The sequence below is a fragment of the Lissotriton vulgaris genome, chromosome 2_1 (assembly GCF_964263255.1).
Source record: "Lissotriton vulgaris chromosome 2_1, aLisVul1.2, whole genome shotgun sequence".
Classification (NCBI taxonomy): Eukaryota; Metazoa; Chordata; class Amphibia; order Caudata; family Salamandridae; genus Lissotriton; species Lissotriton vulgaris.
Genome location: NC_141687.1, coordinates 1,285,129,521 through 1,285,142,112, shown reverse-complemented (window position 1 = coordinate 1,285,142,112; position 12,592 = coordinate 1,285,129,521). Strand labels below are relative to the sequence as shown.

The 12,592-nt window shown below is 42.3% G+C and overlaps 1 protein-coding gene across 2 annotated transcripts in view; it reads left to right on the top strand.

Moving 5' to 3' along the window:
• Window positions 1–12,592, top strand: part of SIDT2 (SID1 transmembrane family member 2) — a 292,970-nt gene that overhangs the window by 65,017 nt on the left and 215,361 nt on the right. For both annotated transcript variants that reach the window (XM_086957049.1, XM_086957048.1), the window contains exons 2-7: window positions 7,347–7,468; window positions 7,704–7,868; window positions 8,674–8,719; window positions 10,958–11,059; window positions 11,763–11,846; window positions 12,322–12,421. In XM_086957049.1, coding sequence (XP_086813175.1) covers window positions 7,347–7,468; window positions 7,704–7,868; window positions 8,674–8,719; window positions 10,958–11,059; window positions 11,763–11,846; window positions 12,322–12,421 — 619 coding nt within the window. The remainder of the gene's footprint in view (window positions 1–7,346; window positions 7,469–7,703; window positions 7,869–8,673; window positions 8,720–10,957; window positions 11,060–11,762; window positions 11,847–12,321; window positions 12,422–12,592) is intronic.

Genomic DNA, 12,592 nt, shown 5'->3' with positions numbered 1-12,592 from the left:
AGCAGCGCATGCGCACTGGCTCAGGCGAGACCTAATGAGCACTTGAACTCAGAGGGTTAAAATTCTTAATACCTGCCCATGACAGAACTCAACAGAAGAGGTGATGAATACCAACCTGTAAACGCTGTTGACCAGCCAGTGAACCATTTGTATCTGTTGCATGTAGTGTGTAGCACTATGTTTTCTGTGTGTATTAAAGTACTTTCTTTTAACAAATGCAATACTTGATTTGGACAGTGTTATTGCACTGCTTGGTGACTGTTGATTTCTCAGCTTGAAAGCACCCCGACGCTGCCTTCTTAAGAAGCCTGTGACTTCTCACCATTGCTACCATTGAGAGTCAAGTCCGGAAGGGGTTATACTTGTCACAGTTTCCAGAGCCATAGGTCAGATGGACCCCAAACAAATAGAGGCAAACTATCCCAGCTGTTATGGCTAAGGCCCAGTAGCTCCTGCTTGCTCCTTGGGCCCCTGAATTCCATCCATTGTCCAATATGTGGTAAATATCTTTTGAAATTTTGATTTTCGTTTCAGTTCTCAGCCTTTCCAAAATCTTGATTGATAGCATTTATATTGCATGCAGAAGCAGTTAGATGTTAATTTACTATGACCATTGAGAGCTGAAATAACAAGATAATATCATAAAATAGCTAAATCCATTTAGTTTGACAACTGAGAATAATTATGATGTCGGGCTGGTCACGGTGGTACTTCTGCAAATTGGTGGAGTAGTTCCCACTGGGTCAACACTTCCTTATTCTGACCTGGTGACTGGAGCACATGTTCTGGGTCCCAACCAGTCGGATTCTTGCTTCCAAGGCAACACTGGCCCACTGACACTGTCCCCTTGAAACAAAGGTATGTTCACATAAAGACTCCAGCCTTGAAAATATCTTGCCCCAACTCTGAGTAGAATGACTTTAGTCCCGGCAACTCTTTGCGACTCAGGAGAAAAGAGTGACAGCAGGCTTTACAGGTATTTTTTCCTGGTGCTCATCATTTTCTTTCTTATTGAACATCTGTTTCTGAAATACGCCCATGTGCAAAGGCTTTCTTAGCAAGTATGTTCTTTAGAAACCCAAGTTGCGCCATCACTAATAATGCTGTGCATATATATCTGTCTTCTGGAATTTTTGTACGGCTCCCGCAAGTACATTTCATTGGGTTCTACATATTAGCCTCATAAAACAGATGAGCCAAAATGTTCTGCTCTCTGCCACAATTAGTGGGTGGGGTTGCCTATCAACAGCCCTTATTCAGTGCTAGAAGTATTGTGAGGTGACATTCCCTAGTCCATATATCTGATGTCATTGTTGTTCAGGTCATTCTCGAAGCGTCTTCATCTTATTTTCAGAGTATCAGTAGATTGTCTTCGCGGTCACTCCTCTAGGTAATGCAGGGCATAAGCAGGGAACTCTTTAGCTGATATGTGGTCTGTTCTTAACACCTTCCTAGTGAATTATCAGCTTGTCTGCCTTAAAATTCAGAACAAAAGCCAATAATGGGGTGGACATGCTACAATCTCGTATTACTGCCACAATGAAAAATTTCCTAGCTAACATAACGGAAAGTTTCAATTCTATTAAGGACTCTGAGGCGGAGCGTGTCCCACTACTGACTCCCAAGGGAGCGTGGAAAAAGGCCTAGTAAATACGGACCCCCAGAGGGCGGGAACCACCACTCACCAAAAACTGCCTGTTGGCAGATACAGACTCGCTAAAAGTATACGAGCGTTCGCGGAGCGTAATAATGCAGAGCGCTGCTTAAAAGAAGTAAATCAGGCCGCCGACGGGCGTAATAGCAGGCAAGGGCTCAGCTCAGCACCCGTCTCCGATTCAGCCATGCACGGAATATCAGTGAAGCGCGCTAAACGAGAGGACGCACAACGGTGCCCTCTGGCGGCGGGATTAAGGCGCCGCGAGCCCGCACCTCAAGAAACGGCCATTAGGGAGAGGGAAAAGCTCCCAAGGCCGAGCGCGAACCGAGTAGCGGTAAACGTGCTCAAAATAAACAGCACAGCAAAAAAATGAACAGAGCACAGCAAGCGCTGATGAGGAAACGCGCGGCACGCTCGAGCGCTGACAAGAATAAAAGAATCACAGCATGAACTCAAGAGTAGCTGAATACATAAAACAAACGCAAGGAAAACATAACACGAAGGCATAAAACCCCAGTAAAACAAGCCAATACTAGGTATAGCACTACAGAACAGTCACAAAGCCATAGAGAAAAAGGAGGCACTTATCTGGCTGCAAGCAGCGAAGAAAGAGGGAGAGTGAAGAGGGATAGAGGACTACATACTCCTGGGAGCCCTGTAATTGGTGCATTAGAAGAGGACTGTCTATCCATGGACACTCTATTGTTTTGTGTTTTGTTGTTCCCTTTGGTTCATGGGAATAGTAGTTTGTTTAACTTTGAATGGTTGCTGTGTAATAAAGTGAAGAAAGAAAAGCATAATCCTCACCTAAGGTCCTGACATAGAATCATAGATGTCTTTATCTATCTCGACCAAGTAAACTATAGTAAAAAAAAAAGAACCCTCAAACTGGTCAACCCGGAGAGGAAGTAGTGGATGGAAATGCTCACGCTTTGGAAACCATTTTGTAACCTCTCTGTTCCAGTGCAGACCGGAGAGGGAAGGAACAATAACCCTCGCTAGCAGACCAGGGCGGCTTGATACTTTTATAGTTGTTCACCATAACAAATAACTAAAGTTCTGGCTCCCCGCCACCTCTAAATCAAGAAGCCTCCACCCCCTTCCCCTGTAATGTAATGTAAGGCGGATTTAAAAAGTGCTGCTTTTTACCTGTGAGGATATCCAGGCGCTGGGTAGGTGAGTATAGGTGTGTGGTGAGGTTGGGCCTGAATACAGACAGTCTAGATGGTCCCGCAAGAAGATGAGTTGAATAGGTCTTCAGCTTCTTGTGAAAATGAAGAAGTGAGAAGAAGGCCCTGATGTCTTGGGGTGGTTATTCCAGGATTTGGCAGCTTGGTAGGAGACTAATCAACCTCACGTTTTGCTTCTGTGGATGTGGGGTGTGTGTAAGTGAGAGTGATGCTGAGGAAAGTTGTGAGTTGGTGGAAGTGAAGCCCATGATTGATGTATGCGGTTCCCGTGTTGTGTAGTGACTTGAATGTGTGTATGAACAGTTTGAATTGGCAGCGCTTCTGGATGGGGACCCAGTGGTGGTTTCTGAGGAGTGGTGTGGTGCAGTGTGGGTTTGGTGCAGGAGGACGAGTCTGGCACCGGCATTTTGGATGGTTTAAAGTCTGTGAAAGAGATGGGTTAGGATGCTGACTCAGAGTGCATTGTCATAGTCCTATCTGATGTGATTATGGATTATGTGATGGTACATCTGGTGTCTATTGGAGCCACTTGAAGATTTTATGTAACAACCAGAGGATGTTGAAGCATGAGGAGGTGACTGCTTTGACCTGTGACTTCATGGTGAGGTTGGTGTTCAAGATAAGGCATAGGTTACTAGGCTGGGTGTTGGTCCAAGATCGAAGGGCCACCGCGTGGAGTCCAAAGGAGAACTCTTATTTCTAAAGATCAGCAATTTGCTGTTGGGCTTGAGGCAGTTTTATTTCATCCAGTTGACCTCTCTGGTCATGCATTGTTTGAAGTTTCTCTTGGCGGTGACTGTTTTATCAGAGAGGGAAAAAATTAGCTGGAAGTCGTCTGTATAGGAGATGATGTTGATTCTGTTGGATCTGATGATGATTGTCAGATGAGTCATTCATATGTTGAAAAGTGTGGGGCTGAGTGATGATCCGTTTGGAACTCTGCAGTTGAGGTCCTTGGGTTCTGATGTGAACGGCGAGAGCCAGACTCCTTGTGTTCTTGTGGATAGGAAGGAAGCTATCCATTTGAGTGATGGTCCTTGTGTTCCAGGTGTATGTAGTCCGGTAATGAGTGTGTGGTGGGAACTGTGTCGAAAGCTATGGAGAGGTCGAAGAGGGTGAGCCGGTGGTCTGTCCACGGTTGAGGATGGTGTGTATGTCGTCTGTGGCAGCGATGAGGGCTGTTTCGGTACTGTGGTTTCTTCGGAATCCTGATTGCGTTCTTCCAGGAGTTTGTGGTGTTCTAGGTGGTCCGGGAGTTTTCTGTTGATGATCTTCTCTATGACTTTGGCTGGGAAGAGGAGCAGCGAATGGGGCGATAGTTGTAGAGGACTTTGGGGTCGGCTGAGGGTTTTTTGAGGAGGGCAGTTATTTTGGTGTGTTTCCGGCTATGTGGGAAGGTGGCTGTATTGAGGGAGGTGTTGGTGTTGATTATGGAACAGAGTGAGCGCTGATCGTGGTTCTTCCCAGGTCCCTTCGAGACTCTTAAAACTATCTGGGGAATTCTTCCAGCTTTTACCTTCAACTGCATTAGCGTTAAAAACTTATCTTATACAATTAGATATGTTTATCACCCACTTGACTGTGTAAAAACGTCATAATCTGCCAACCTACATGAGCAAGATCTGAAATAAGGAGTGGCATTGGAACAGCATGTCTCTGTGGAATGGTGATTAAGGCCTTTGCAATGCTCCACTATATATGAGAGCAAGTGGACCAGCAACGAGGAATGTTGCACAACAGAAAAGGTTGATTTGGCACGAGTGTCAGATAGGTGGAAATAATATGTTTAGTTCATATGTAAATTTTACTGCTGTAGAGTCTGCTGAGGCTTGATGTTGTACAAAACAATGGTTATCACTCAATTTGGTATTACTAAATTGATCGAACTCAAGAGTAACATTTGAAAAAGTGGCCCGCAGACTGCACACACATCTCACTGAATTATGTTTTCTAAAATAGGAGGTGTCGGTCAAGCTGAAAGTTGTGGTAGTAATAGAAAGCTCGGGAGAAGTGGGTGCAGAGGGCGAGTTGGAGAGAGAAGAAAGCTTTAGGGGGAAGCACATAGTTGTTTGGAAGCATTGAAGGGGTAAGATTGGGGCTAGAAATAGTTTTGGTGGGGGGTGAAGAAGGTTAGAATTTAGTGAAAGCGGGGTGCTGGAGGGGGTAGAGGAGACTTAAAAATGGAAGGCCGAGAACATTTGCAAGAAATTTGTGTGAGTTGGAACATGCATTGCTGGTAAGGTTTACATTGTCTGCTCTGACTTCCGAGGGTACGACTAGAGACCTCTCCTCATAGTTTCCATTGGTTTTACTTCAAGTTTAATCGCAGACCATATTACATTCTATATTGTGTAAGGGCTGGGCCCACTCCATCTGTGCAGCTTTTCCATCCACTTTACGACGTTATAATTACTCCTCTGCCTAGTCTCTCTCAGTGAATCTAGCCTCATAATGTATGTGTGTTTTTTTATCACGTCTGTGACCCCATAATTCATGTGTCCGCACTATCTGACATCGCAATTTGTAAAATCTGTCCCTGTATTTCGTCCAACCCCCCCCCCCAGGTGGCCTCCCCATGTCTCCTGTCTTACGGACGATGATGTTGCCCCTTAAAGCTTCACCACTCTTTGTAATGATGAGAAGTCCACACGTTGAGTAGTATTAAAGTGATGCTTTATTCCAAGATGTATAGAGATACCCCATCAGGAGCATCCAACATGGTGCTCAGCCCAGCCAACTGTAATCTGTCAGGCAGATCACCAACATTCTGATAGATGCATCACATCAACATTCCACTAGAGGTAGAGAGAGAGAGATAGCATAGAGAATACCAAGATACTACATTATCCTCTCTCCTTAAACCGAAAACAAAAGGCTTAAAACAGCAACGGAGAACAGGAGAAAATGAAAGCAAGTAAATTGAGCAAAAGCGGAAAAAGAAGAACAGTAAAGAGGAAACACCTTTAAAAAGAGAACAAGAGAGAAGAATGGAAAAAACGTATAAACCATCCACCCTTCTTACAGAACTTTAAAAAGAAGAAAACAAAGGAAAGCAAAAGAAAAGAGAAAGAACAAAAGAAACATTAATTTCAAAAAGATGAGGAAAAGAAGAAGAGAAACCTCATCAAAACACTATTACCACTAAGCAAAATACGATAACGTAAAGCAAGAGATAACAGTGCAAAAAGTTGCAATAAAAATACATCTAATCTGAACACATGTAAATTTGAACATATTTAGCATAGAAAGCATAAATGCACAAAAATAGTGAACATAAGCAAAATATGTGGATGTAAAAACTTTTAAAACTTAAATGTGAATAAAAACACAATAATGTTATAGGACTATAACCCAAACATAGCTCCTCTGAAGGAGACTAAAATACGCACACCAAACAGGGCACAAAACAAAAATAAACGAAGTCCGTGTGGACAACTGACATAGTGTCAGGTGGGACTAAGACCCACAACAGCAAAATAGGACAAGAACCCCATAGCAAAAATATAACATTAAGTAGATGGGACTAAAACCCACAACAAACAAATGGGACTGTGACCCATCGCAAATATACAGAACTAGCGCAAGTGGGACTACAACCCCCTGCAATCAAATGGGAAATGAACCCATCAGAAAAACATAGCAAAGAAAGCAAATGGGACTAAAACCCATAACATGGGACTTGAACCCATAACAAATTAAACTAGTAGGACTGAAACCCATCGTAAGCAAGTGGGACTATAACCCAATGCAAACATTTAAGAAACACAGATGGGACTAAAACCCACTGCAGAGAAATGGGACTAGAAACCCATGGCAAAAGACATTAAAAAAAAACATGTGGGACTAAAACCCATTGTAAGTAATTGGGACTAGGACCCATTACAAACATTTAAACTACACAGATGGGACTCAAACCCACTGTGTAGAAATAGGACTAGGAGCAGATGGGATTAAAACCCAGTGCAACAAATGGGACTAGAAACCCATCGCAGATGGGACTAAAACCCACTGCAAATAAAAAAAATAAAAACAAAACACTATTGTGTTGTGTGCAATGCATAACCAAGTGGCATTAAACATGAACCAATGCAAAAACGAAATTGCCCAAAAAATAAAAATATACCAAACATATGTGACATAAACAGCAGTAGGAGTAAATCGTATTCAATTAAACAACAGGTTACAAGATAGTTAATATAAATGCATCCAATTAAATCTAGACGCCGGAGCTCGATCAATGCCCCCGAGAAGAATATCCTTCCTTATTTAAAAAGCATCACTAAATACTACATCACGTGTGGACATCTCATCATTACATTGCTTTGCTTCCTCTCTTTGTTACCTTCCTCTCTCTCTAATGACACAAATTTGTGCTTTGCCTTCTGACTGTGACTCCTTAATTCATGGTATGCTCCCTAACTTGCACATTTACTCCCATCACTGCGACTCTTTATTCCTGTCGATGCCTAACGTCACATGTGTGATTGTGTTCTGTGCAGACTGAGGGTGTTCGGGTTTCGGTGAACGTGTCCCTGGAGCAGAAGGAGAGCCCGGTGCTGTTTGTGGTGCGGCAGAAGGAGGCGGTTGTGTCCTTTCAAGTGCCACTCATCCTCAGGGGATTGTAAGTATGGCTACTCACCCTAGACTGTTTGTGCTCCTCCTTTCTGTCCCCCATTCTCATCACTTGTCAGGAACTGAAACCAGTGCAATAAGTGGCTGCAGAGAGGGGTGCTGAGGAGAATATGTGGCATTCTAATGAGCTGTGGTGGATTGCTTTAAGAACTGAAATGTTAAGTTCACTTGTCCGTCGTGCTTTTCTTCTATGCCTGCATCAAAAGCCTCTTTTGTTGCACTAGGTATCAGAGGAAATACATGTACCAGGATGTTGGTCGCACCCTGTGCCAACCACAGACCAAGAACATGTCGGAGCTGCAAGTGTTCTATGTGGATGTGTCAACCTTGTCGATGAAGAACGCCTCGTACCAGCTCAGTGTCTCTCGGGTGGATAACTTTGTATTGAGGTGAGCAGGCCAACGGGTTATAGTCAGCCCATTGGTTTTATCATTGATCATTTTTAGCGGGATTTGAGCCACCCATTGTAAGGCAGATCCGGTATTGCTATGCACTACAATGCTATGAACTTGTTTTGTCTATTTTTATTGTGTCAACTCGAAACAGGAGACCTCAGATTATTTTATTCCATTACATAATTTGCTACCAGACAGGCATTTAATTCTTCCTTCAATACCAATGTACCTAAATTGTAGTATGGCAGATATTCTACATCTTTACGCTTATATATACACTGTTTAAGAATGTAGTGTGAAGTTATGGGAAAAGCAAGGCTAGTGTAAGGAGAAAAACATATAAATACCAGCACAAATGAAGCTTATGTGAATTTGTTTGCAAAAGGAAGGTTAACGACTGCACCTTTGGTTCTCAAATTTCTGCAGTACCAGCGGTTGGAGTTTGCAGAACTCAGAACCGTCATCTTTTTGAATGCCGTGTGAAGACTCTCCTTTCTGAGTTCGCCCATATTCAATTCTTATATTATGCTATTCTTAAACCTCTCTGTATTGGACCTACAGTATAGTGGGTTGTAGCATGCTAGAAGTACCAATTGAATTGCATGAGCTGAGACACTTGGAGCACACAATACATTATTTGTTAGTAACATGGTTTGATTAGCACTTAATTTGACAAGCAGCCAACAAACCTTTTACAGCAGTGCTGACAAGTACAGTACATGACTTGTTTGTCACCCCTGTAATATTTACCTGGACTTTGCTCCAGAAATCTAACAGTTGTCTTTTTTTCCCCTTATAGGACGGGACAAGCAGTCAGCTTCAATGCCACACCTTCTCAGCCTCAAGTTAGTAATATTGACAATGAAACCTTGCAACTGTGTTTTCTGTTTGAGTATTTTTTGTATTATCTTTGTAGTGCTTTGAAGTGGCTTTAAGATAGTATGTTCATGCTAGTCATAATTTAAAAATCCTTGAATTTCACGATTTAACAAATGTTGAAAGTAATATAATTTTCTTACCTGAGTAAGTGTGTTCAAAGATTTCCCTGTTCCATGAGGAACAGTACCACATGGAAAAATACATCTGGACTAAGCCACTTTTCGTAAGTGACTGACCTCTCTTGATTGAGCCCAGTCATCTGGAGAGCTAATTCTCTGCCACTGTACATAAAGGGCAAACCTAGCACGGACTAGAGGCAGCCAGGCAACATGTAGGTGCTACAACAAACCACAAATTAAAATCTAGTCACACTAGGAACCTATCGCTAGATGTACACACATTAGGAATACCAATTTCCTAATTGGGACTCTCTGAATCTCATTTAGGAAATTGGTATTCCGAATGTATGCAACTATTGTGAGTTTCATTAGTGATTTCTACTGGGTCGCATATAGACCTACCTCATACTTAATAATGATGTAGGTCGCAATTTGCACCCCATTAGGCATCACAGCCATCACAAGGATGGTGGCCTGCTGAGGTCAGCAGACCACCATTTCTGTGATTGCTTTTTAATTAAGCAATTTAAAAAAAATGTATGCAGCTTGTTTTCCTTGAAGGAAAACTAGATGTGTTTAAAAAGAAAATAATGAAACTTAGTAGTTTCATTTTTTAAGCGTAGGCAGTGGTCCGTGGGACCAAAGGCTGCTATTAAAAAAAATATTTCTTGAACATTCTCAATGAGGTAGGGGTCCCCTTTGAGAGTGGGTTACCACCAGTTATAAATTGGTGGTAACGTGTTACCGTTTTTAAACTGGAATTTGGTCACAAAGCATTAAGACATACCATGCCGATTCGATATTTGAAAGGGACACCCCTTCCAAATACTAAATCTATATTTAGTAGCAAACACAAATTGTGATTAACGCAGTTTCCCGTTTGTGCATTGTAAAATGCATTTTTGCCGCCGCAAATTGTCCAATTCTGCGAATCGGCCCTTTGCAACCGCAAAAAAGCTTTGTGCATCTGGCCCATAATTGTTTATAGACTTCGTTCTCACCATGGGAATAAAGAATTGCATATACCAGAGGTTTTGCATGGTTTTTTTGCATGTGCTGCTTTATGGAGCTTCTCTGCTGCTAAATTAGTGTGTCATAGTAGTGCAGTTCTGAAAAGTCTCTTACGCGCTGCGGTTTGAGCATAGTCTAGGAGGCCTTGCTTAATTCAGGTCTCTGTGAATAATTATTTTTGTATATCAATAAATACAAGATATTTGGTTGTTTCTAAACATTTGAAGTTTTCACAAATTCGGGCAATTGTCAATAAAGCAGAAATGGTGAAAACATGAACTGAGAGAGAGGAAGCTGTTATTACTACAGACGGACATAAAGCAAGTTGTCTGGAATTATAATCAGATCAATCAACTCTCGAACACTACACCCTAATTCAGTGTGTTCATGTAACCCTAGAAATAGAATGCTTCCAGTGCAGGTAGGAAATGATTTGCCTGTAAAACACAGCAGGTATCTAGAGCATCCTCAATTGGTGGAAACTTTTTCACAAAATAGTGCCCGAAGATGAATTGAGGTGATGAGTAAGGGCAACGTGCATTGCACCAGATATAAGCAAGAGTTTTGCCAGCGCGTTAATAAGGAGAAACCTTATATTCAGTCGGACACACTTCTTCTAATGAAGGACACTTGACATTAATGCATAATAAGCTAAATTACCCAGGTAATACATATAACCCTTTATTAACCCATGATTCCTTTCTCAGAAAATCACCCAATGGCTTTTGAAAGGCAAACATACCACACTGGTCACTTTTTGTTACTGTTTAATATGCTTCTTCTCAAAAAACACAATGTATTTTTTCGTCAAGGTTAGTTAACAAGGTTTCTGAAAACTTGAGCCCTTACAAGAATATTTCTCACCATATAGCCAAACAGTGATTTGCCATTTTACTCCTCAAATTTCATGGCATTTTACTTGTTTAAATGCAAAATAAATGTATAATGAGCTTCCCCTGAATTAGTGTGACGTTTAAGGCAGTAACTTGGTACGGATTGTTCTGTGGCCTAGTTGCCTCTATTGTACATTTGAAGACGATGGTGAGAATCCTGACTGTGGTCTTTATCTCTTAGTATCTGCGGTACCAGTTTCCAGATGATGTAGACTCTGTGATTGTGAAAGTAACATCCACATCTGCCTTCCCCTGCTCTGTAATCTCCATCCAGGACATTCTGGTGAGTAAAGAAATATGATGGATGGGCGTATTCACATTTGTTTTAGTATCTCTTTATTAGATTTTCATTTTCTGTAATGCTTAAACTTATTAATAAACTATCGAACAAAGGATAATGGAGAAAACATTACATCCCTGTTCATACAGCAGCTGGTAGGAGAACAGTGAATGTTTCCATCGGGGTCATTAAGCGTGCCAGATGCTGAGTCACACTGCAGTCACATTAATAAAGAAAATTAGTATATATTTGTTTAACGTAAACTGTAAACGGCTTGAGATCAAAAACCAGCATAGCGAGTTCATGTGCGGTTAGCCCTAAGTGATGTATCTGCCTGCCCCCGCGAGCACATAGTGATGCTGCATCTGTCTAGCACCATCTGCAATAGCATTTGCCCCCAACCCCCCTAACCAGAGGACATTTTGTGTATCCTGCACCTGACCACTGCCACCCTCGCATCTAGCTCTCACCCTACTCAGGCCATCACCATGTCCATATACCTACCACTTGAGCACGCTCATGTTGGTCACGGTCTATGTGTAGCTGCCGGTCCGGTTTCAATGGGTGAACCTGGCATGTGGTTAAACTCCTATTATGTTTTTGTGTGCTGTTTTCACTATTAGATACTGTATGGGCTTCTGCAATGTGCATTTTTGCAAAATGTTAATCAAAAATGCCCCAAACGTCTCCTCTTACCCTTGTCTAGTGTCCAGTGTACGATTTGGATAACAACGTGGAGTTCATCGGCATGTACCAAACGATGACCAAGAAAGCAGCCATTACCGTGCAGGTACTGGCCATGCTCATCTGAGTTCTGTGATCTCTCCTGCTGTTCTTCACCAAGCCCTGGTATCTGTTCTGCCATGCTAGCTTGTCTCATGTAATTTTATGCCATAGGATGTGACCACTGGTGTTTGTCTATATTATGCTATATGTCTTTCCATGCTTCTTCACCTGATGTGATCTGTGTTGCTGTGCTTGTCCCAGTATTGCTATTTGTCCTCTCGTGCTGATCCATGTCATGGGGATCTGTCCTGTGGAGGTCTTCTCTGCCATGAGATCTATTCTGTTATAGTTAGCTGGGTCATGTGAAACGCCTTGCCTTCTTGTCCTGGTCATGACCCTTCTTTGTTCGCCTACGTCGTGGGCTCTGTTGTGCCATGTGCACATCCTAGGATAAGCAGTGCAAAACATAAAAAAAACTCTGACATTTAGGCTATGTTCATTTCTCTTTCACATTCTCGCTCTATATTATGCCCTTGCAGAAAAAGGATTTCCCGAGCAGCAGTTTCTATGTGGTGGTGGTGGTAAAGACCGAAGATGAAGCATGTGGGGGGGCGCTCCCTTATTATCCCTTTTCTCAAGGTATGCTGTACTGCACTTTGTCATGTTTTATTCCTCCTCTGTCATACTGGGCCAACTTTTTCTGTTCTATGTAAGGTTTGTAGCAGTGTACTGGTCTCTTTCTTTAACAAGTGTGGCACATCACACCCTCTGTTTCTGACTATACTTATTGTGCACGCTGTTCTGCACTCA